This window comes from Stegostoma tigrinum, chromosome 1 (assembly GCF_030684315.1).
Source record: "Stegostoma tigrinum isolate sSteTig4 chromosome 1, sSteTig4.hap1, whole genome shotgun sequence".
Taxonomy (NCBI): domain Eukaryota; kingdom Metazoa; phylum Chordata; class Chondrichthyes; order Orectolobiformes; family Stegostomatidae; genus Stegostoma; species Stegostoma tigrinum.
Window position 1 is genome coordinate 120051508 of NC_081354.1, and position 24879 is coordinate 120076386.

General features: G+C 42.6%; 2 protein-coding genes across 5 annotated transcripts in view; one reads left to right on the plus strand and one right to left on the minus strand.

Annotated features, from left to right (window-relative positions):
- ipo11 (importin 11) overlaps positions 1–19881 on the minus strand; it is a 417913-nt gene extending 398032 nt beyond the window's left edge. For both annotated transcript variants that reach the window (XM_048538184.1, XM_048538176.1), the window contains exon 1: positions 19786–19881. The gene's annotated coding sequence lies outside the window, so the exon portion shown is untranslated. The remainder of the gene's footprint in view (positions 1–19785) is intronic.
- dimt1l (DIM1 dimethyladenosine transferase 1-like (S. cerevisiae)) overlaps positions 19863–24879 on the plus strand; it is a 37834-nt gene continuing 32817 nt past the window's right edge. For 2 of the 3 annotated variants that reach the window (XM_059648257.1, XM_059648251.1), the window contains exons 1-2: positions 19863–19985; positions 20131–20921. Coding sequence is in view for 1 of the 3 variants with exons in the window: in XM_059648251.1 (XP_059504234.1) it covers positions 20861–20921 (61 nt within the window). In the remaining 2 variants the exon portion in view is untranslated. Of the gene's footprint in view, positions 19986–20130; positions 20922–20945; positions 22113–24879 lie in introns of those variants that run through there. The other variant, XM_048538702.2, reaches the window with a different exon arrangement.

Genomic DNA, 24879 nt, shown 5'->3' on the forward strand with positions numbered 1-24879 from the left:
CGCAAATAATGATTTCCAGCATTTTCCCAATGACATGTTTGTCTAACGGACCCATGATTTTCTGCTTGCTATCTTCTTTCTTTCTTCGATGGCACTGTAGCAGTTGTGATTTTTTTTAATTTTATGGGGACTTTCCAGAATCTAGGAAAGTTTGGATTATTACAAATCCAGAGCATCTTGTTTATTTTCAGTCATTCATGGGATGAGGGCATTCCTGGCTAGGCAGTATTTATTGCCCATCCCTAAGAGTCAACCACACTACTGTCTGGAGACACATGACCAAATAAGGATGGCAGTTTCCTTCCTTAAAAGGGCATTAGTCAACCAGATTAGTTTTCCTGACAATCAACAATGGATTATCGTTTTTGTTTAATTCAAATTCTACCATTTGCCACAGCGAGATTCAAACCCAGAACATTATTTTGGTTTCTGGATTAACAGTCCAGTAATAATACCACTAGGCCATCGTCTCCCCAACTGAAAACTTATCGATTGAAAAACAGCACAAGCTCCATCCCTGGGTGGTTTCAAACCACCTACCTTGTGGTTAACAGCCAACATGCTGACAATTGCACCACAGAGATTAGCAATTTCTCTGCAGCCACATCTTTTAAGATTCTCGATGCAGATCATTGGGTTCAAAGGACTTATCAGGCTATTGTTCTAACAGTTCTCCCAGCATATTTTCCTAAGATACTCAGATCGTTTTAAATTCCTGCCTCCCTTTTCCCTATTAATTTGCAAGAATTTGTGAGATGTTCCTAATTACATTACACTGCCTCACATTCCTTTCACCTCCCCACCCCCAACTCTTTTTCTAATCAAATTGAATTGAGTTGTACTCACTTACAAAATTTAGTCAACATCACTCAGGTTGGATTATTTTTTTCAGAGTCTGTGTATGCACACCAGTGTCTGTACAGGCTGCTTCTGTTTACAAATCGGGTTTCAGTACGGGGGATTTTTTAAACTCCTCATTGCTATTTCCTTAAGTATAGGGCATGACTTTGTATTAATCATATGCTAAGTAAGCATTTATTGTAAATGGTAGCCTTCAGATTAACTCCAAGAACAATATTCTGCTCGCACATAGAGGAACCATAATGATCACAGCCATAGCAATGACGCTTGGATTTTCTAATGAGGTCTACTTTCAGGTTGCAACAGTTATCAGAACAGGTAAGAACGAGTAAATTAACATTTAAATTACAAATAAACTTGAAATAATGGCTGCCAGCATATCACGGTAGCTGCAAAAAAAAATCCAGTCTGATCGCACTTTTCAGCTTTCAGTCCTTCGGGTGAGATATACCAAGTTATTTTTCCTTACCTCTGATGAGGGTTTCTACCCTCTACTACCCTTTCAGATAATGAACCCCAGAACACCCATCACCAATTTCTCCTTTAATCACCTCTAATCCTACTTATAACAAAATCTACACTCAATGGTTATAGACCTCTTTGTGAATAGAAATAGGTCCTTCTTATACACTCCACATAAGCCGTACATAACTTGTTATCGAACTTGATCAAATCTCCCCTCAAGCTCTTATGCTTTAAAGAAACCAATAGCAGTTTATACAATCTTTCTTCATTATTAAAATTTTCTTTCCTTGGCACCGTCCTTCCTGTTATGAGTAATCAGAACTGCATGGTGCGTTGTGACTGCAGTTTTACAAGTGTTTTATATGGTTCTTACATAACTTGCTATGTCTCACATAGTACAACCAAAGCAGGACACCAAAAAACACAAGAAAAACTGAAGTCAGTAATAATCAGAAGAAAAAGCATCTTGCACTTAGAGTCATTCCTGGCATAAAGAAAAATGTTGTAGTTGTTGGAGGACAATCACTTTAGGGCCAGTATTCGCTGCAGGAGAACCACAGGATGGAATAATAAACTACACAAAGTCTTTGGTTTAGGCAAAACCAAGGCAACAAGAATCCAACCATCTTCCTTTGGCAGTAAGCAATACCAACTCGGAAGCCCTCACTAGCAATATCCTGCAGAATTACCGCTGTTAACTGACAATGTTCACCACCTCAGCATGCCTTCCAGGTTCACAAGTCCACACCCTCTCTCAACAATGTTCCCATCCCTCCCTCACCCTACAGAAGCAATCTCCTCTCAACAACGTTGACAAAGCCTATTGACCCCTCAACAGGTCGATAACACCAACCATGTTTTGACAACAAGCCCAACTTGTGCAATCTTTCCTGATCAGACCACCCACTCACTTCAGGTATCAATCCAGTGAGCCTCCTCTGAATCATGCCTCGCTGAGAGATTAGAATTGTACTCAGTATTTGAAAAGCGGCCTACCAATACCCAAGTTAACTGAAAAATAACAAATGACACAAGAGGGATTGAAACAAAGGCTAACATTCCACAAGCCTTTTAATTACATGTTGTACCTGCATAATTACCCTTCGAGGCTCATACAGACCAACACCTATATCTCGGGCAGTCTGCATCTTTGTTACACCTTTCTATCCTCCCTTTGGGTCATCTAAATTTAGTCACCATGCTATCAATCCTCTCATCCAAGTTACTGATGTAAATTATGCAAAAAGAGATGATGGCCCTAGCATACATCCCTGCTAACCTCACTTATCACATCCTGCCGAAAACCCACTCACAAACTGTTTTCTGTAGCCAACACCTCAATAATGTTCACAATCCCATCGTACCATGAGAATCTTCACCCAAACCCCTCACACAGCTGACTGTTCACATCCCTCCTTCACTCGCATCTCTGACAATGACCACCAGCCCATGTCCACAATATTCATTTCCTCAATCCACATCCCCAGTAATGTTGAGAACCTGCCTCACTCCCCGACAGTAACGACCCTTCCCTCTGCTTTTTCTCACCACCTTCACCCAAACAGTGCCCATTCTCTCTCACCACAAAATGCCAACAAATGCTGACTTTTCCAACACTGAACATTGACTTGTGGTGGGTCAGGTTAAATAGCATCGACATGCTGTAGATGCTAGAATGCTTTCACTTTGAACTGTGGTCCTCAACTGGTTTTATATCTGTACAGAAAAGTCAAGTAAATTAGCATAACAACATTCAAAAAACCAGGGTAAGTGTGGCACAATCAACTCAAGTCTCTGAGGTTCTGGCCATATCTTCAAAAAGACAATCATGCAGCAACCTGAGCAGGATAAAACCAGCAACTGGAAGCTCGCACTGCCTGAAAAGTACTGCATGTGCGCATGTCAAGGCTTCCCCAAGACCCAACACATCAATTAAGTCATTTGTTGCTTATGGTGCCTGAAGATATAGGCCAATAGCAAGTATTATAGTGCCTATTCTTTCTTTCTATTTTTAACCTCATCCAGTATCCTGACTTACAACTGATACAGAAAAGAAGTAATTTTCATGATATTTTTAACCTTCTTGTTTTTCTTATTTTAATGTTTATTTGTTCCTCAGAGTCTGAGTTTTATCTTTTTCTTTAATATATATTCTTACTATCATATTTTGTACCTAACCACTGTTCAGTGCCACATTCTGATCATTTCCTGACAGAAATGAATAAAAATGTCAGCACTTTTAATAGCCAAAAGCTAATAAATTCACAAATAAAACCTAATTAAATGCTCTCATCACAATCAGTTCAAAGCTGTACATAAGCAGCTTTAGCACACAACATCACTAAACAAAATAATTTGAAAAATATGACCAAGCATATTGGCTAATTATGTAGTGGGATAAAGATTAATTTGCCCACTTCCATCATTCAATCAACTTCAAACTTCTACGAGAAGAGGTGGTGGCCTAGTGGTATTACCATTGGACTGTTAACCCAGACGCCAGACATATTCTGGGACCCCAGGTTCGAATCCCACCGTGGCAAATGGTGGAATTTGAATTCAATAGATATCTGGAATTAAGAATTTAATGATGACCATGAATCCATTGTCGATTTTTGGTAAAATAAAAATCTGGTTCACTAATGTCCTTTAGGGAAGGAAACTGTCATCCTTACCTGGTCTGGCATACATGTGACTCCAGACTCTCAGCAATGTGTTAACTCTGAACCTCCCTCTGGGCAACTGAGGATGGATAATAAATGCTGCCAGAGCAATGATGCCCACATCCAATGAATATACATGCAAATGGCCAAACAATTCTTTCAAAGAACACTACAACACATGACTAGGCGTTAAAACCCACCAAGTCTGTGCCAACTTTCTAAGCTAAACACCTTTTGCCTCTGTTCAGTCTGTGTCCCTCTATTCCCTGCCTATTCATGTATCTATCAAGATACCTCTTAAACGTTGCTATTGTACCTGCCTCGAGCATGAGACTTAGAAAGATCATAACTTATTTTTCTGCATTTTTGATAGTGCACTGAAGTGAAAAAGTTTTAGAAACCACGAATTGTAGAAACAGTTAATGCAGTTTTTAATAGCAACTGACGTTTATTCCATGAGGAAATTTATGCCAGACAAGCTGGAGCTGGAGCCTCATTCCAGACTACATAGTTACAGAATAATTTAAGACTGAGATGAGGAAGAACTTCTCTGAACTCCTTGCCACAGAAAGTTGTGGGGCTAAGAGTCTTTGCATGCATGTAAGGTTTAGATTCTTCATCAGTAGGAGAATCAAGGCATATGGAGAAAATACAAGCAAGTGAAAGTGCCTGGAGAAGGAACGTTGAGGGCCAAGAAGTCCTAAACAGCTGACAGGATTATGGCTGTAAACCCTGTGATCATGGAGCATTGAAATGGCCTTCCCAAACTTTCCCCACCTTGTTGCTATGTACTGGCACAGCCTTCACACCGAGCAATTCCTTTCACTACAGTAGTTTGAGGTAATCCATTTATGCAGAAAATGCCTTTATCATTTCCCATGCTTACAGGGATATTGGGATACATTTGCAGTATGTTGCTGTTATTTAGAAACTTGAATTCCAATGAGTAAGAAAAATAAGGTTACAATTTTAATTTCTTTGGAAATGACTTGTTTATTTTGTAAAGGTCCAAAAGTCAAACTGAACAGCGAACTAAAGAAAACATTTCCAAGAAAGCATGTAACTTAAGTTGAATGACTTGATCATTTAACAGTGGGGAGTTAACTATTAAATGTTAATAAAGTTGAGCTTTTATTAATACAGAAACAGATGGTCAGGGACCACAAGAAGTTATTCGAGCAGAAGGGCAGTTGTTCAGTTTGTAATGTCTCCAGACAGAGAGTTGGCAGAAATCTCTAGGCTGTCACAATTAGACAGAAGTTGGAAAACAGTCTCAAACTAACATGGCCCAGTCACACAGAAATAAAATCTTCAGACAGATCACTTGATTCTGTAGGAGAAAAGTAGTAGCAGACAGGTACATTCTTTCTAATGCAGAAACTAAGCAATGGTTGCTATTATTCCGCCATGATGCCAGGAATGCATCAATATACAATTAAGGTAGACCAGTCAGCCAGCATCAGTAAAGCCTTTGACAAGGTCCATCACGGCAGACTGTTACAAAAGGTGAAGTCACATGGTATTGGGGCAAGCTGGCAAGATTGATACAGAAGTGCCTCAGTCGTAGGGGAGAGAGTAGCAGTGGGAGGATGCTTTTTGGAGTAGAGGGCTGTGACTAGTGGAGTTCCACAAGGATCAGAGCTGGATCTCTGCTGTTCATGGTCTACGTAAACGCTTTGGGGGAAAAAGTAGCTGGTCTAATTTGTGAGTTTGCAGACAATACAAAGATTGGTCGAATTGCGAATAGTGAGGAGGATTGTCAGAGAATACGGCAGGATACAGATGATTTGTATGCATAGGCAGAAGAATGGCGGACAGAGTTTAATCTAGGCAAATGAGAGATCCAGTACAGGTGGAAATTATACTGTGAATGGCAGAACCCTTACGAGTATAGGTTTTCAGAGAAATCTGGGTGTGTAGGTCCACAGATCACTGAAGGTGGCAAGGCAGGTACATAAGGTCGTACCGTTCAAAAGACCTATGGCACACTTGCCTTCACGCCTCCACTTCATTGGAAAAGGCATTGAGTGTAAGGGTAGACAAGTTGTGCTGCGGCTTTACTGAACTTTAGTTAGGCCACACTTGGAATATTGCATACAGTTCTGGTCACCACACTACCAGAAGTGCATGGGTGCTTTGGAGAGGGTACAGGAAAGGTTTACCAGAATATTACTTCATATGGGGGATTGTAGATATGAAGGTTGGTTGGTTAGACTGGGTTTGTTTTCACTGGAATGTAGGATGTTGAGAGGCAATCTCAAAGAAATTTGATAAATTGTGAATGGCATGGATAGAGTGGAAAGTTTGAGGCTTTTCTCCCCAGAGTGGAAGGGTCAATTACTAGGAGGCACACATTCAAGGTGCAGGGGGGCAAGCTGTTCACACAAAGGGTGGTGAGTGCCTGGAACGCGCTGCCACAGAGGTGGTGGAGGAAGCAGGCACAATAACAAGAAACACCTGGATGAATACATGACTAGGAAGGGGAAAGATGAATATGGATCCTGTAAGTGAAGATAATTTTTGTGTGGAAGGACAAAAGGTGTTTGCGCAGGCTTGGAACATCGAAAGGTCTGTTCCTATGCTATGTTGTTCTTTGTTCAGTGTTACATCATAAAGAACAAGTTCCTTTACATGCCATTACCAAAGATTCTAAATAGTTCAGGCACTAGCACAGATTCTTGTGGCCTCCCTTTAGTTACAGCTTGCCAACCAAAAACAACCACACATTCTGCATTCTGCCAAATCTCTACCCAACACCATGAGTTCTATCATCACCAACACCATGAGCACTTGTATAATAATCTTTTACCTACCACCTCACCAAATACCTTGGGAAATCTAAATACAACACATATGAAGTTTTCCAACTTTCATCTTGCTTGTTACTTCCTCGGAGAATTGTCATGAATTAGTCAAACACAATCTCCTTTTCACAAAACCATGTCGACTCGGTTTATCAGTGTAATGACTTTCTAAATATTGTGCTATTACTTCCTTAATGGTGGATTTACCCTAAGTCAGATGTTGGGCTCACTGGCCTACAAGCTTCCTGCTTTGTATCTTACCTTTCTTGAATAGGGGTGTAACATTGTTGTTTTCCAACTTGCTCGTACCTCTTTAGAATCTGTGTAAACCTTCCAAAATTTTCTTGTGTGCTGTTATTAAATCTTAAGACAGTCTGAGGAACTAATACTCTGACTAACCACACTTTTCCTTTGAAACAGACTTGGAGAACCTTACTGAGTTTATATTTCTTGCTTTTCCCTCATACTCTAATTTCTCTTTCATTTTTGTCACTCTTTGCTGGCTTCCAAGATGATCAGGTGAAATATCACTAATCTTCAAACTTGTTGGCACTTTTCGGTCAATTTGATTTCATCCCTAACTTCCTTAGTTATCCATAGATAGTGTAACCTTGTCGAATACTTCTTTATCAATACAATATATCATGGTTGACAGTTCTGAAGTTTCTTCTTAAATGGCTGCCATATTTTCTCTACCATCTTTATTTTAAAAGTCCATCTTCATAGAATTGCAATTACCTTTATTTAAGCTGAGGACACCAGGCTGATATAACAATGTGTGGAGCTGGATGAACACAGCAGGCCACGCAGCATCAGAGGAACAGCAAGGCTGATGCTTCGGGCCCAGACCCTTCTCCAGAAATGGGGGAGGGGAAGGGGGTTCTGAAATATATAGGGAGATGGGGGAGGCGGATAGAAGATAGATAGAGAAGATGGGTGGAGAGAAGGCAAACAGGTCAAAGAGGCAGGGATGGAGCCAGTAAAGGTGACTGTAGGTAGGGAGGGAATAGGTCAGTCCAGGGAGGACGGACAGGTCAAGGGGGTGGGATGAGGTTAGCAAGTAGGAGATGGGGGTGAGGCTTGAGGTGGGAGGAGGGGATAGGTGGGAGGCAGGGCCGGTTAGGGAGGTGGGGACAAGCTGGCTGGTTTTGGGATGCAGTAGGGGGAGGGGAGATTTTGAAGCTTGTGAAGTCCACATTGATAACCTTGGGCTGCAGCGTTCCCAAGCGGAATATGAAGCGCTGTTCCCGCAACCTTTGGATGGCATTGTTGTAGCACGACAGGAGGCCCAGGATTAATATGTCATCCAGGAATGGGAGGGGGAGTTGATATGGTTCGTGACTGGGAGGTGCAGTTATTTAGTATGAACCAAGCGTAGGTTTTTCACAAAGCGGTCCCCAAGCCTCTGCTTGGTTTCCCCAAGGCCACAACAGGAACAGCGGATGCAATATATCACATTAGCAGATGTGCAGGTGAACGTCTGCTTGATGTGGAAAGTCTTCTTGGGGCCTGAGATGGGGGTGAGGAGGGAGGTGTAGGGGCAGTTGTAGCACTTCCAGCAGTTGCAGGGAAGAGTGCCGGGTGTGGTGGGGCTGGAGGGGAGTGTGGAGCAGACAAGGGAGTCCCAGAGAGAGCAGTCCCTCCGGAAAGCAGACAAGGGTGGGGAGGGAAAAAATGTCTTTGGTGCTGAAGTCAGATTGCAGATGGTGGAAATGTCAGAGAATGATGCGTTGGATCCGGAGGGTGGTGGGGTGGTATGAGAGGACGAGGGGGATTCTGTTTTGGTTGTTATTGCGGGCATGGGGTGTGAGGGATGAGTTGCAGGAAATGCAGGAGGCACAGTTGAGGGCATTTTCGACCACTGAAAGGGTTGGGGGGGGGGGGGGGGGGGGGGTGGTTGCGATCCTTGAAAAACGAGGATATCTGAAATGAACAGGAGCGGAATGCCTCATCCTGGGAGCAGATACAGCAGAGGCGAAAGAATTGGGAATAAGGAATGGCATTTTTGCAGAAAGGTGGGTGGGGAGGAGGTGTATTCTAGGTAGCTGTGGACGTCGGTGGGCTTGAAGTGGATGTAAGTTTCCAGGTGGTTTCCAGAGATGGAAGCAGAGAGGTCCAGGAAGGAGACAGAAGTATCAGAGATAGTCTAGTTGAACTGGAGGTTGGGGTGGAAGGTGTTGGTGAAGTGGATGAACTGTTCAAGCTCCTCGTGGGAGCACAAGGCAGGCATAGCTTGGGCCCAAGATAACAAAGTGTGAAGCTGGATGAACACAGCAGGCCAAGCAGCATCTCAGGAGCACAAAAGATCGGTATGACAGGTCGGCACAACATCAAGGGCTGAAGGGCCTGTACTGTGCTGTAACGTTCTATGTTAAAAACTGACGTTTCAGGCCTACATCCTTCATCAGACAGGGGGATGGGGAGAGGGTTCGGAAATAAATAGGGAGAGGGGGGAGGCGAACCGAAGACAGATAGAGAAGATAGGTGGAGTGGAGAGCATAGGTGGTGAGGTGGGGAGGGGATAGGTCAGTCCAGGGAAGATGGACAGGTCAAGGTGGCAGGATGAGGTTGGTAGATGGGAAATGGAGGTGCGGCTTGAGGTGGGTGGAGGGGATAGGTGTGAGGAAGAACAGGTTAGGGAGGCAGAGACAGGCTGGGCTGGTTTTGGGATACAGTGGGGGGAGGGGAAGAGCTGGGCTGGTTTTGGGATGCAGTGGGGGAGGGGGAGATTTTGAAGCTTATGAAGTCCACATTGATACCATTGGGCTGCAGGGATCCCAAGCAGAATATGAATTGCTGTTCCTGTAACCTTCAGGTGGCATCATTGTGGCACTGCAGGAGGCCCATGATGGACAAGTTGTCTAAAGAATGGGGGGGGGAATTAAAATGGTTCGCGATTGGGAGGTGCAGTTGTTTATTGCGAACCGAGCAGAGGTGTTCTGCAAAGCGGTCCCCAAGCCTCTGCCTGGTTTCCCCAATGTAGAGGTAGCCACACCGGGTACAGTGGATACAGTATAGCACATTGGCAGACGTGCAAGTGAACATCTGCTTAATACGGAAAGTCATCTTGGGGCCTGGGATGGGGGTGAGGGAGGTGGTGTGGGGGCAAGTGTAGCACTTTCTGCGGTTGCAGGGGAAGGTGCCGAGTGTGGTGGGGTTGGAGGGGAGTGTGGAACGGACAAGGGAGTCACGGAGAGAATGGTGTCTCCGGAAGGCAGACAAGGGTGGGGATGGAAAAATGTCTTGGGCGGTGGGGTCTGATTGTAGATGGCGGAAGTGTCGGACGATGATGTGTTGTATCCGGAGGTTGGTGGGGTTGTACGTGAGGACGAGGGGGATCCTGCGGAAGATATGGTCAAGGGCATTCTCGACCAGTGCGGCGGAGGGGGGGGGTTGCGGTCCTTGAAAAACGCGACCATCTGGGATGTGCGGGAGTGGAACGCCTCATTATGGGAGCAGATGCAGCGGAGGCAAAGGAATTGGGAATAGGCGATGGAATTTTTGCGGGGGGGGGGTGGGTGGGAGGAGGTGTATTCTAGGTAGCTGTGGGAGTCGGTGGGCTTGAGGTGGACATCAGTTTCTAGCTGGTTGTCTGAGATGGAGACAGAGAGGTCCAGGAAGGTAAGGGATGTGTTGGAGATGGCCCAGGTGAACTTGAGGTTGGGGTGGAAGGTGTTGGTGAAGTGGATGAACTCTTCGAGTTCTTCTTGGGAGCAAGAGGCGGTGTCGACACAGTCAGTCAACGTAACGGAGGAAGAGAAAGAGGGCATCTGCAGTTCCCATTATCTCTGATCATAGCTTGGGCCCATGTGGGTACCATGGCCACCCCCTTTGTCTGTGGACAAAGGAAATGGGAGGAATTGAAAGAGAAGTTGTTGAGGATGAGGATGAGTTCAGCTAAGCGGATAGAGTGTCAGTGGAGGGGGACTGGTCAGGCCTGCGGGACAGGAAGAAGTGGAAGGCCTTTAGGCCATCTGCATGGGGAATGCAGGTGTATAGGGACTGGACGTCCATGGTAAAGATGAGGTGTTGGGGACCGGGGAATTGGAAGTTCTGAAGGAGGGGGAGGGCATGGGTGGTGTCACGGATGTAGGTAGGGAGCTCCTGGAGCAAGGGCGACAAAATGGAGTCAAGGTGGGGAAACCTGTTTCCCTCACACTCAAACTGAATGTGAAATTCTATGTTATGATCAGTTAACTAAAAGACACTCACTATAAAAGGTCATTAATTAGTCCTGTCATAATACTCTCATAAGTCTAAAATCATCTGTATCCTGATTGGCTCGAAAGTGTATTATTCTAGGAAATTGTGCAAAAGACACCACAAACAACATTGATTTTCCTCATCCTGATTAGTAATCAGTTTTCTACAGTGTATTGTCACAGTCATGCAAAATAAGCACTAACACTCTTCAAATGCTGTGTGATCTCAGTCGTCAATTGTACTAGCCTATGCATCGGAGTTTGGGAACAACATGAAGGCTTTTGTAGAGGGTGCAGAAAAAAAGCTGAAGAGAATCATTTTCATAGATGAGCAACTTCTTATATCAATGGATTAGAATGTTGGCAAGGAGACTTGGGTTGGCAGGAGACTTGATTGGCATGTTCAAAATCATGAGGGGTCTAGACACAGAGGGAGGAGAAAAAGAAAACAGTTTGAGAAGGCCAAGAACCAGGAACACCAATTTATAGTTCATAATATTAGCAGATTTATGTACATTAGCACTACACACAAGATTTTAAGTGAAAAATGTATCAGAGATAGGTGGGAAGTTCAGAAGGACAAAACCTATCTCCTCATAAATGCTTCCACAGAGAAACTATACATCAATGTAACATTAAAACCATGAACACACTAAATCTGTCGAGAGGAATATTCAAGAAAAATCTGTGTTGCAAAACACTCTCCATTTAACACAGTGAATAACTGGGAATACTTCAGTTAGCCGAGCAATGATCCCCAAGAGTGGATTTTCAGATCACTGCTTTTCCTGATCTATTCATGTCTGTCTTGGTTCCATAGAATATAAATGCCAAGCTCTTTCAGCAGTCAGGGAGATAGAGGTTAATTCTAAGACGACAAACTGGTGAAACTGATGATACATGCAGATTAAATTTAAAGCAGGGAAGTGCAAAGTAATGTTTTTCGTAAGAATGAAGACGACAGACTTCATAAACAAACAAGTTAAAAGGTAACAACAGCATCACACCTGCAAGTTTCCCTCCAAAACATTCCCATCCTGACTTGGGAACATATCACTATCCCTTCAATATTGCTGGAATTCTGGGATTCCCTCCTTAATAGCACTGTGGACTGCACAGAAACAGACCCTTTGGTCGAACTCGTCCATGCTGACCAGATATTCTAAATTAATCTAGTCCCATTTGCCAACATTTGGCCCATATCCCTCTAAACCCTTCCTATTCATATACCCTTCCAGATGCCTTTTAAATGTTGTAATTGTGCCAGCCTCCATCACTTCCTCTGGCAGCTCTTTTAATACACGTACCACTCTCTCCATGGAAAAAGTTACTCCTTAGGTCCTAGTTTATGCCTTTCTTCTCTCACCATAAACCTATGTCCTCTTGTTTTTGACTCCCGTACCCTGGAGAAAAGACCTTGGCTATTCACCCCATCCATGTCCCTCATGGTTTTATAAAAGCTGTATAAGGTGACCCCTCAGCCTCAGACGCCAGGGAAAACAGTCCCAGCCTATTCAGCCTCTCCCTATAGCTCAAACTGTTCAAACCTGGCAACATCCTCGTAAATTTTTCTGAGCTCAAGTTTCACAATATCTTTCTTATAGCAGGGAGACCAGAACTGAATAGAGTATTCTAGAAGTGACCTAACTGATGTCCTGGACAGCCGCATCATGACCTCCCTACTCTCATACTCAATGCATTGACCTATAAAGGCAAGCGTACCAAACACCTTCTTAAGTAAAACCAAAACACTGCAGATGCTATAAATCAGAAACAAAAACAGAAATTGCTGGAAAAGCTCAGCAGGTCTACAGCATCTGCTAAGAGAAATCAGAGTTAATGTTTCAGGTCTAGTGACCCTTCCTCAGAACTGATGGTAGCTAGAAAAATGTAAAGGATGGATGGGATTAGGGGGTAAGGAGTAAACGAGAAGGTGGGGATAGAGCCCAGAAAAAGAAAAGAACAGATGGATAAATATCTGGCCGAGGGGGGTGGTGCTTGTGAGGAGGAGGAGGAGAATAGCTTCTACTGGAAACCATTGAGTTGTGTGTAAAGGCAGACTGTGTGATCAAAGGGCATTGTTTTTGGGGGTGAGGACTATGACATAGGGGAGTTCAAGCCCTAAAGTTATTGAACTTAATTTTGAGTCCAGAAGGCTGCAGAGACCCCAAGTGGAAAACGAGGTGTTGTTCTTCCAGCTTACTTTGAGCTTTGCTGGAGCACTGCATCAAGCCCAAGATTGAGATACTGTCCAGGGAACAGGATGGTGTGTTGAAGTGGCAGGCAACTGAAAACTCAGGGTCATTATGTAGGCAGACCGTAGGTGTTCTGCAAAGTGGTCACCTAGTCTACACTTTGCTTCCCAGTGTGGAAGAGACCACAATGTGAGCAACAAATATAGTAGACTAGATTGTGCAAAGTGCAGATAAAGTGCTGCTTCACCTGGGAGGTTTTGGGCTCTTGGTTACTGATGGGGGAAGTAAACGGACATGTGTTACACCTTCTGCAGTAGCAAGGGAAGGTGCTGTGGGTCAGCGAGGGGGTGCTAGGAGCGAAGGAAAAGTGGACCAGGGTGTACTGGAGGCAACAGTCCTGGTGAAAGGCAGACAAGGGAGGGAAAGGGAAGGGAATGTGTGTCTAGTAGTGGCGTCTCGGTGGAGGTGGTGGGAATGGAGGCAAATGATTTTCTGGATGTGGATGCTGATGAAATGGTAGATAAGGACAAGGAAACCCTGTCTCAAAATTCAAAATCCAATGGCCAGGAACATGGAAAACAAAAGGTTAACAGCATATTAAGTACAGACACTCATCCACTCTTGAATGGTTATTTTGTTTCTGATACTATTCCACTGTTACAACAAGTGAAAAAATAACTAGTTGTTTGGTAGTACAGAATTTAGGCTTTGCTGAGAAAGCGCATTTTGTCAAAGGTTTTTATCTAGCCCTCATGTACACTTGCAAAATTATCCATGTGTAAGGGAAAACAATAATTTCATACGCTATGTGAATTGTTTACTAATTAATTGGCATGTGGTCACTAGTTGGTAGAGACTTTGATATAGAGAATGCATCAGTTATATGATGACCCTGACCACCAATGGTTTGTTCAACATTTAAATCCAAGAGGTTGACTGATTGTTAAGGACAATGTCTTGCAAAATGAACAAAGAATGGCTATTGCTTATTTTATTGTGCTAAAGCCGTTTGTACATGTTCTTTACAGATAGAAAGAACAAGGTCCTGTGAAATAATATCCACAACTTCCACACTGCAAATGAACAGATAATTTTAGATTCCTTTAGCCCTAAAATCCAGTATCCAAGACGGTGGCAAAGTAGGACTCTCCAGCCAGAGCTCCTCCCTTCTGTCCATTTATTTCTCATTTCCTTCTTTTGTCTTTCTTTTTTTTCCCCTATTTCCTTTCCCCTTTCTGCAGTTTCCCCCTCTTGGTGTTTCTTCACCTCCCCTGTGGTAGGTCTTGGCCTCGTCTACTGGCAGCTCATGGCAGGTCTGGGCTTGTCTCTCAGCGACTCATGGTGGTATGTTGCCCCAGTCTCTCCGCGGCTCTCATCGGGTCGTGGCAGGTCTCAGCCTGGTCTCTTGGCTGTACATTGGCTCGGTCTCTTGGCGACTCATGAGAATGTCTCCAGTCAGCGTGTGAGTGGGTCCTGCTGAGCATGTTCTTGAGGCACTGGGGAGGTCAGACAGTTTGCAGCTCTAGCAGCAGTACCTGCTGTGGTGGCATCAAGAAGAGGCAGCCAAGATCTCCCGGAGAGCAAGATAAGTGGCAGACTCAAAGACTGTTGAACTTTTAACTTATTCCTTTATTTTCTTAGTTTATATTAAAAAATGTTCATGTTAACTTACATATCTAACTCATTCTTGAAAAGATTTAATTTTTAACCTAAACCAGTAACAGAGAATTCCCCAGGCCCATGACTGTCTGCTGAAATGAGAAATCTTTTCACTCTTAAAACGGCCTATCCCCATATCCGCAGACTGTAAACCCTGAGTTCTGAGCTCCTTGGCCTTTGTTACGTTTACCCTCTACAGTCCTGTATAGGTAGAATTTAACAGGATTCCAGGAGACTCCCCATCATTCTTCTAAACTCCAGTGAATGTAGTCCTAACCAATCCAATTTCTCTTCAGGCATCAGTCTTGCCATTCCAGGATACAGTCTGGTAAACCTTTGTTGCACCCTCTTAATGGGTAGAACATCCTTCCTCAAAAAAAGTGATAATTTTAGCATATCTCACTTTTCCTTGGTATAGAGATAGATTGGGCATTTTTCAGGATCAAATGTTTTTGTTTGCAAGCTACACCACATCATCGTAGGCATTACCTCACAAGGTATCCTTTAGCAGTTCACAACACGCAACTTACTAACCATACCCAACCGGCATTTTTTACTCATTCATGGGATGTGGACATCGACAACTAGGCTAGCCCATTTAATGCCCATTCCTATAGGCCAAGGGAGCAATTAAGAGTAAACCACTTTGTTGAGAGCCTGGAGTCATTGTCGGCCAGGCCACATAAGGATGACAATCTCCCTTCTTAAAAACATTAGTGTGCGTTTGCAGAACTTAAAAACAGAGCGTAGCATTAGATAGGTTTCCATGAATGGACAATATTAGCTCTGAATTATTCAGACTGTGCCAAGAATCAATTTAAGATTCTTATTTGAGCTGGCAGTGTGGTGCACTTGCAAATACTTGGAGCTACAAAGCCATGTTTGAAGTATCACCAAACATATCTATAAAATGAGGTGTCAACTGGTAAAGCTACAAAGACTACGGGCATTCCAAACAGTATGCGATAGGCAGTCAAACAATCCCAAACCAACTTTCAGGTGAAAACACTGCTGTCATGCCTCAGGATGTATGAATGGTGGTGTATAATTGGCTTCAGCTAACCAGAAGAGCCAGCTGCATAAACATACTTATCTTTAATGCTGGAGAAACCCTGTAGCATAAAAATGAGAACTGAAACAATCACAACCACCCTTAGCCAGAAATGCCAAATGGATGATCCATCTAAACATCCTCCCAAGAATGAAAGCATCATGGATCAAGAAATGACTGAAAGTGCTAGACTCAACTCATGCTATCAACCCACAATATGCAATATTGCAATTAGACAATATGCAACTGTAGAAGTGAAAATTCAAGCTCCTGAATAAACCATGCCATCCTTCAACAACACTGGCAATAAGGAAGATGGCTCACACCAAGCAAGACAAGCTAATTGAATCAACCAGTCTCCTTATCAACCTTAAGTGGAACTTATTCATCAATAAACTGCTCAAAAAAATGCTAAATTTACTTTCCACAGGGGCATCTGATTCCCAACATCATTAGATCCTTGATCCATGAACAAAGGAGTAAAATTCCAGATCTAAGACGAGAGTCACTGTCCACAGTATCAGTGCAGCACTAGTTTGAATGAGGCAAACAGCCTCGCAGAGATCAATAGCAATCAAAAAAAAAATTCTCCACCAGAGTCATAACTCGCAGAGGAAAATAGTTTTAGGCTGATCATCTCAGCCCCATTACAATCACCGAGAGATCATCAGTCCTCACTAGAAATATCCCCTATTAATTTAATAAGGCTTTCCCTCTAGTGCAGGGTCAGACCAGAATTAGGGAGTTCACTAGTGACTGTTTTGATCAGTTTCTTTCATAAATGCTCAGATGGCAAAGCAATCCAGGCAGATATTGACAACATTCAGGCATGGGTTAATACACAGCAAGTAACATCCATGTGCCAGCCAATGCTCATTTCCAAAAGACAACAAAATCGCCTCCCCTTGACATTCAACACTATTACCTTTAGCGAAAATCCCACCATCAGTATGCTGGTATTATTATTGACCAGAAATTTAATCGAAACAGCCATATCAATACTATGGCAACAACAGGTCAGAAGTTGGTAATTCTGCAAGTAGCTAAGCTTCTGACTCCCCAAAGCTTATCCAGTTTCTTCAATGCGTAAGCCCAATGTGCAACAGAATGCTCTCAAATTTCTTGGAGTAGCAACAATAACACGAGATGTTTGACACCATCCATGACAAAATGACATACATAATCAGCAACCCATTTACTACCTCCAGCACTGACACACTGTCGCAGTAGTGTGTACCATAAGCAGGAGTTACTATCTGCCTTTGTTCCTTCAACACCACCTCCCAAATTTACATCTAACACCGTGAAGGACGACAGCAGCAGGCACAATGGAATGCCTCCACTTGTCAGATTCCCAACAAGTCTCTCAGTCCGATACATACAAGGGTAGATCAGGAAAGGATTAACAGGCTGTCTCTTTTCCCTTGATTTAGAACTACATTGTCATTCCTTCACTGTCACCAAGCCACAAACCTGGAACTCCCTTTCTAATAGCACTGTCAGTACGACAACACAGGCACTACAGTGGCTCAGCCAACACCTTAAGGGCAATTTAGGATTAGCAATAAACACAGGCCTTTCCAATGATGTTCTCATGTCATGAACAGATAAAAAGTTACTGTGACAGCTACTAAAGGAGCAAAAACTATTAAGAAATTTAAGACATTTAAAAATTATGGGAAATTTTGACAGTGTGAATAGAGAAACTCAATGTTCTCTGGTTATGCTTTGGGTGGGGGTGATCATAAATTTAAAACAATGTTAGCCATATCTTAGTAAATAGCATAGTCAGAAGCTTGTGGGTTCAAGTCCTACTCCAGAATCCTAAGCAAATCCAGGCTAACAATCTAGCACAGTAATGAAGGAGTATTGCACTGACAGAATGCCATGATTTGGATGAGATGTTCAACCAACACCCCACCTGTGCTCTCCAAAGTAGATAAACATTGCATGGCACAATTCTGTAGAGGAGGAAAATTATTTTCAGGGTCTTCGTCCCTGGACAAAAACATTTTAACTGGTTATCTGGTAATTTATCACATTTCTGTAAATATAAGAGGGAAGTCATGGTGTAATGGTAATGTTACTAAACTAACAATTCAGACTAATGCTCTGGGGGACATCTGTTTGAATCTCACCGAGGTGCGGCTAGTGATGGAACTTGAATTCAATAAAAATCTGAATTAAGAGTTTAATGATGACTTTGAAACCTGTTGATGATGATCAGAAAACGTGTCTGCTTCACTAATGGGTTTTAATGGATGGAAATTGTCATCCTTACCTGGTTTGGCCTACATGTGAACCCAGACCAACAATAATGTGGTTAACTCTTAATAATTAAAGAGTAGAAATACCCACATTCTACAAATAATTTTTTTTAAAGTGCTGTGGCTTCATTTCCCACCTCCCAACACTTCTGAAGTATGAATCAGTTACAAACTGCTTTGACATATTTGTTATCACGAAAGTAACTACGTCAATGCAGATCTTCTTTCAAAGTGTGTGAAGAAAGCAATTCAGCATAAGCGTAAACTGTGAAGATTTATTAAATCGAACTGTTTGCCAAAGGACTAATTGAGGAAAAGATAACTACAATCTTAGCAATATAATAAAATGTGAGGCTGGATGAACACAGCAGGCCAAGCAGCATCCCAGGAGCACAAAAGCTGACGTTTCAGCTTTTGTGCTCCTGGGATGCTGCTTGGCCTGCTGTGTTCATCCAGCCTCACATTTTATTATCTTGGAATCTCCAGCATCTGCAGTTCCCATTATCTCTGATACAATCTTAGCACCCTTATTTGGGTGATGGGAAGAAATATTTCTAATTACTTTTACAAATAGCCAACGTTAACAAAATAGGATAAATATATCCCTTTGCTCCTGTCAACTTCCACAATTCTCAAACATACAGCAAAATTCTAATGTAACATATGAAAATATTAAGGTTATGGGGTGCCACACAAATTACATTACTTTTGTTAGTATCTAGACATGGGGAATGGGGGTTAGTTAGCTGGACAGCTGATTTACAATGCAGAATAATACCAACATGGGTTTAGTTCCCGCACCGGGTTAGGTTACGTTGGAGGATTCTCCTTCTCAACCCCCTCTCCATGGTAACCTCACCTTAAACCACCATAGTCGTCTCTAACCCGCGAGAGCGGTCCTATTGTCTGTTAGGACGATGGCGATGTTACCTTTCCCAATATGTAGTTAAGTACAACATGGAAAGGGGCATAAACAAGCAGAAATTAATGTAAACAATCAAGGTCGAAGAAAATGCTCTTAAGTATTTTAATAAAGTTTCAAAGCATCGATCGCACTATGCAAAGCAAGTTTGAATGCACATAAATACCTCAAGGATGCTTTTATGAGTCGAGATTTTTTCGAGGCACAGGGAGCAATAGCAAGGAATAAGGGAGCCAGAAAATTCTGGCGTGTTATAATTACGTGTATTAAACACTCGCCCCCGAGATTCCTAACAATTCGAAGCATTCGCTTCGTAGTCCGGTTACACATTTCGGGTCGCAAAATACGCAGTTCACTTCCTGCAATACATATCAGGGTATAAATTCTCAAAGTGCTGGTAAACGTAAGATATATTGTTTAGGGCAAGTCTACATATATTTGGAAATAGGACAAGAGCGGCTGATTGGAATCTGATAAAGTCAGTCATATTAACACCAATACTGGCCGCAAGCCGCCCACTGCGGCAGCTTTTCGGTCCCATGCCTGTTGTTTACCGTTCCGGCATAAATCTGCGGCAGACATTCACACCTAAACACCCAGCATCCCAGTCAGGGTTTAACCAAATTTTCAAAGATGGAAACTCGGTTCGGCCTGCGTACGTAGCGAACCGGTGAAGTAGACCATGTGAAAGTGTACCTGATCTCACTCAGCGTTCGTCACTCCACTCAGCGTCTCCACGCCTCAAACAGGACCGCGCCATCAAACAGCAATGCACATGCGCACAACGCGGCGTGGCGCACAATTACATCACATCAGGGCTGCGAAACTTCGGACTCCCAGAATAGCACCGACTAGCAACAGGCAAACGCACTTATGGCAACAGTTGGAATGGGAAGGTGAAAATTTATCCCTGTTTTGAAAAATATTTAGAACTGTGGTTTATACATATTTTCCGTAAATTTACTCAGTCTGACCATTTCGATATTTTGAATTTGTTCCTGCATGACCATCCTTATTGCTTCTTTCCGTTCTTGTTTTTAGGAAACCTTGGAAATTGCACCAATAAGAAGATGGAATAACAAGTGGATAATATTGATGCCCTTGTGATTAGAACCTCAACTCAGGGTCAAATAGTACCAGTATCACAAACTGCCTAGTTCATCCTCCAAGGGAGAAGGGTGAAGTCGGTGACTAGAGAATGGAGTTTGTAGCAAGAATGGTTGATGATGCTTTGGGCCTTGCCAATATTTATTGAAGGAAATCTCTTATTCAGAATTGAATGTCAAAGAAACTGACTGACAGTTGAGGAGAGAACCATCAATTCTGTTCATTGAAGGCATTCCTGGAAGCTCACGTGACTTTCTGCCCACAATTCCCTCACACTGCTCTGCCATCTTTAGTCGCCAACATATTCATCCATGACATGGTTCCACTGCCCCGTAACCAGTTGTAAATCAAAGGCTGTGTCTGTGACTGACACCTCTATTTGGTGGAGTACTATTTGCACTTTCACAAAATCACAACTATTGTGTACACACACACACACACACCAGTAAAATAGTTCACAATGTGGAGTGAACACCTCAAAAATCGATTGCAGTCACAAAAATACTGATTGAAAACAGCTTTATACTGTCATGAAGTCAGAGTCATACAGCATGGAAACAGACCCGTTGGTCCAACCAGTCCATGCTGAACATAATCCCAAACTAAACTAGTCCCACCTGCCTTCTTTTGGCCCATATCCCCCACCCCCTATCCTTTCCTATTCATGTACCTATCCAAATGTCTTTTAAATGTTGCAATTGTACTAACATCCACCACTTCCACAGGTAGGTCATACCACACGTAAATCACCCTCTGTGTAAAGAATTTATTCCCGCTTTCTTTTTTAAATCTGTCTCAGTTTAAAAATGTGACCCCTAGTCTTGAAATCTCCCCATGCAAGGGAGAGGAAAACTACTATTAACCCTATTTAAATTCCTCATTGAAGTTGTAGACTTGCTCGCTGAGTCAATGTGTTTGGTTGCAAACGTTTCATCACCCTGCTAGGTAACATCGTCAGTGTGCCATCACTGAAGCGTTGGTGTTCTGTCCTGTTTGTTATTTATATGCTTCAGTTTGCTGCAGTGGTTGGTATTACATCCAGTTCTGTTTTTCAGTGGTTTGTTTATTGGGTCCAGTTCAATGTGTTTGTTGATGGAGTTCCAGTTGGAATGCCAGGCCTCCAGGAGTTCCCTGGCATGTCTCTGTTTGGCTCATGCTATGATGGATGTGTTGTCCTAGTCAAATTTGTGTCCTTCTTTGTCCGTGTCTATTGAGACCAGTAAGAATTGATTGTGTCTCTTGGTGGCTATTTGGTGTTCATGTATCCTTATTGTCAGTTTTCTTCCAGTTTGGCCTATGTTATGCTTTTCAGTCCTTGCGTGGTATTTTGTATATTACGTTAGTTTTATTGGTTGTGGGTATGGGATCCTTTATGTTCGTCAATAGCTGTAATAGTGTGGGTGTTAGTTTGTGGGCTACCCTGATACCTAGGGGTCTGAGTAGTCTTGTGGTTATCTCTGATATGTCTCTGATGTACAGTAGGGTGACTAGTGTGTCTGGCTATGTTGTGTCTTCTTGTTGTGGTCTGCTGTGGAGATAATAGCCTATTTACTTTCTGGGTATCTTTTTTTAAAAAACTCCGTATAAGTGCTCCTGTTCTGCATTGCGCAATTCCAGATTGTTGCAGTGTGCTGTGGCCCATTTGAGTAATGTCGTGATGCAGCTCCATTCATGAGTGTGGGGGTGGTGGCTGGAGCAACTGATAGTACCCAGGTTTGATGTTGGAACTGTTTAATTTTCTTAACCTGTCCAGTGGGCTCACCTGGAAGAATCTCAACTCTTCAGTTACAGACAGGTCTTCACTTAAGCAAGTGTTGTAGAAATTAATATTCTTCAATTTGTAAACCGTCTGCTCAGGCACATGAAACTATGCATGTGCAGACGGAACTCTTCATTATCAGGCCACCCTTAACTTGGTAAGTTAGCTAAGGATGGTTCAGCATTCTCATTTTTTTTATTTCTCAATTGTGAAGACACTATGGCTTTAAAAGATGTATTTTGTCCTTTAGCGAGAAGCTGCCATTATAGAGTGAGTTGAAATTGCAAAAACTGGGAAATATTTTTTAGAAAAAAATAGCTGCAAGGATTTGAGTAAGGAACACTACCAAAAGGAAAGTAAAGTTAAATCAAATCAAAGTAAAATAGAATAATAAACTAACCTGAAGGAAAGTTAGTAACTCAACTTTTCTTCACTTGTTACAGAGATAGTAGGAACTGCCGGTGCTGGAGAATCTGAGATAACAAGATATAGAGCTGGGGTCTAGACACCCGAAACGTCAGCTTTCCTGTTCCTCTGATGCTGCTTGGCCTGCTGTGTTCATCCAGCTCTGCATCTTGTTATCTCTTTTCTTCACTTGTGTGAGCTTTATAAATTTTTAATAGTAATTTTGTACTTATTCTAAGGGTAACAAATTGTTCTTAGAGTTATGGGATGGCAGGTCAGCTGAGCCAAGATGCATATATGTCCTGCAGAACGTGTGAAGTCATTGGAGATACCATATGTCCCAGGCAAACACATCTGCAGGCGGTGTCACTGGTTCCACAAGTTTGAGATCCAGGTTTCAAAACTTGAATGAATTGAGTCTTTGTTGTGCATCCTCAACGCATAGGTCCATGTAGATAGCCATATAGGGACAGAGTGAATAGGTAACTAACACACAGTCTCAGAGAACAAGGGTTTCTTGCTTGTATATCACTATTACTTCAAAACTAGTGGAGTCAATTATTAAAAAACTGAAAAAACTGTAGATGCTGTAAATGAGGAACAAAGACAGTAAAGAAAATAATCAATGACTTTTTTTCTTTACTGATGCTGCCAGACCTGCTGAGCTTCCAGGAACTTCTGTTTTTGCCCTGATTTACAGTCACTGGACCCAAAACGTTAACCCTGAATTTTTCTTCACAGATGTGGCCAGACCTGCTGAGCTTTTCCAGCAGCTTTGTTTTTGTTCCTGATTTACAATATCTGCAGTTCTTTCAGTTTTTACATGCTATTTGTACTGCAATTCATCCATTTTGTTGCAAATGCTGTATAAGTTCAAACACAGAGCCTTTAAGTTTTTTTTGTTTAGTAATTTTGTAATCTCTAGCTCCATCTCCTATTGTACTCTTAGTTTCATAAACTTTGACCCTATATCATGTTATAATTACAGTTTTCCTCATTGCTGTTGCCTTACTTTCTCTATTTATGGAATCTCCCCAAACTTGATCACTCATCCTCATGATTTAGTTTAAAGTGCTCTTTTCCATCTTAGCTCTATGACTTACTAGATCAGTGGATCCAACATAGTTCACAGAATAAACATCCCAAACTTACGGCTCCCACTTTCTCCTGTACTGGTGCCAATGCTCACAGAATCGAAATATTTCTCTCCGACACTAATTTTTGAGTCGTGCATTTATTTCTTTAACTTTATGTAGCCTACACCTATTTGCTTGTGGCTCATGTAACAATCCAGAAATTCTTACCCATGAGGTTTCTTTTAATTTAGCCTCTAGCAACTCTTGCAAGAGGATGGTGCCAAAAGTGGGAGAGCTGGCTCACTCAGTAGTCAAGCAACAGAGTGGTCATGTGTGGTCATCGATGGTGGCCTGCTGATATTGTTGTCAGACTATTAATCCAGAGACTCAGGTAATGTTCCGGGGTCCCAAGTTTAAATTTAAATTCAATAAAAATTTTGAATTAACAGTTTACCAAAACCATTGTTGATTGTTTTTTTTCCAGACAGTCTAGGTCACCAGTATCCTTTAGGGAAGGAAACTGCCATCCTTAGCTAGCTCCAGATCCACAGCAATTTGATTGACTCTTAACTGTTCTCTGGCAATTAGGGATGGGCAATAAAATCCCACATCCTGTGAACAAATAAGCAAAAAAAAAATTGTTTGTGGAGTTAATCTTTGCACGGGCAATCTCCTAGGCAAAACCATCACCGCCCTCTCTTGCAACACCAGCACAACAAACATAGTACAGATGGCAGCACAGTGACATTCAGTTGTGAGGAAGTGGCCCTGGAAGTCCTCAAAATTGACTCTGAACCCAAAGAAGTTTCATAGCATCAGCACTCACAAACATGCTAATCTCCTACTGATTACCACATATTGTTCCCTCTGATAAATCAACACTCCTCCATTTTATCATCAACTTAGAGGATATACTGAGGTTAGCAAGGGTGCAGAATGTACTCTGTTGTGGGAACTTCAGTGTCCATCACCAAGTGTGGCTTGGCAGCACCATTACTGACAGATTTTTTAATGCGTTTGTGGGATGTGGGCATTGCTGGCTGGCCAGCATTTCTTGCCCATCCCTAGCTGCCCTTGAGAAGGTGCTGGTGAGCTGCCTTCCTGAACTGCTGCAGTCCACCTGCTGTGGGTTGACCCATAGTGGCATTAGGGATGGAATTCTCTCACTTTTGGCACCAATCTCTTGTAAGAGCAGCTAGGGCTAAATTAAAAGGAACCTCATCGGTAAGAATTTCTGGATCATTACGTGAACCACAAGCAAATATGTATAGACTACATCAAGTTAAAGAAATAAATGCATGGTTCAAAAATTGGTGTTGGAGAGAGATTTTGACTCTGAGAGCACTGGCACCAGTATGGGAGAAAGTAGGAGCTGTGAGGTTGGGATGTCTATCACATGAACTATGTTGGGTTCACTGATCTAGCAAGTCATATAGCTAAGGT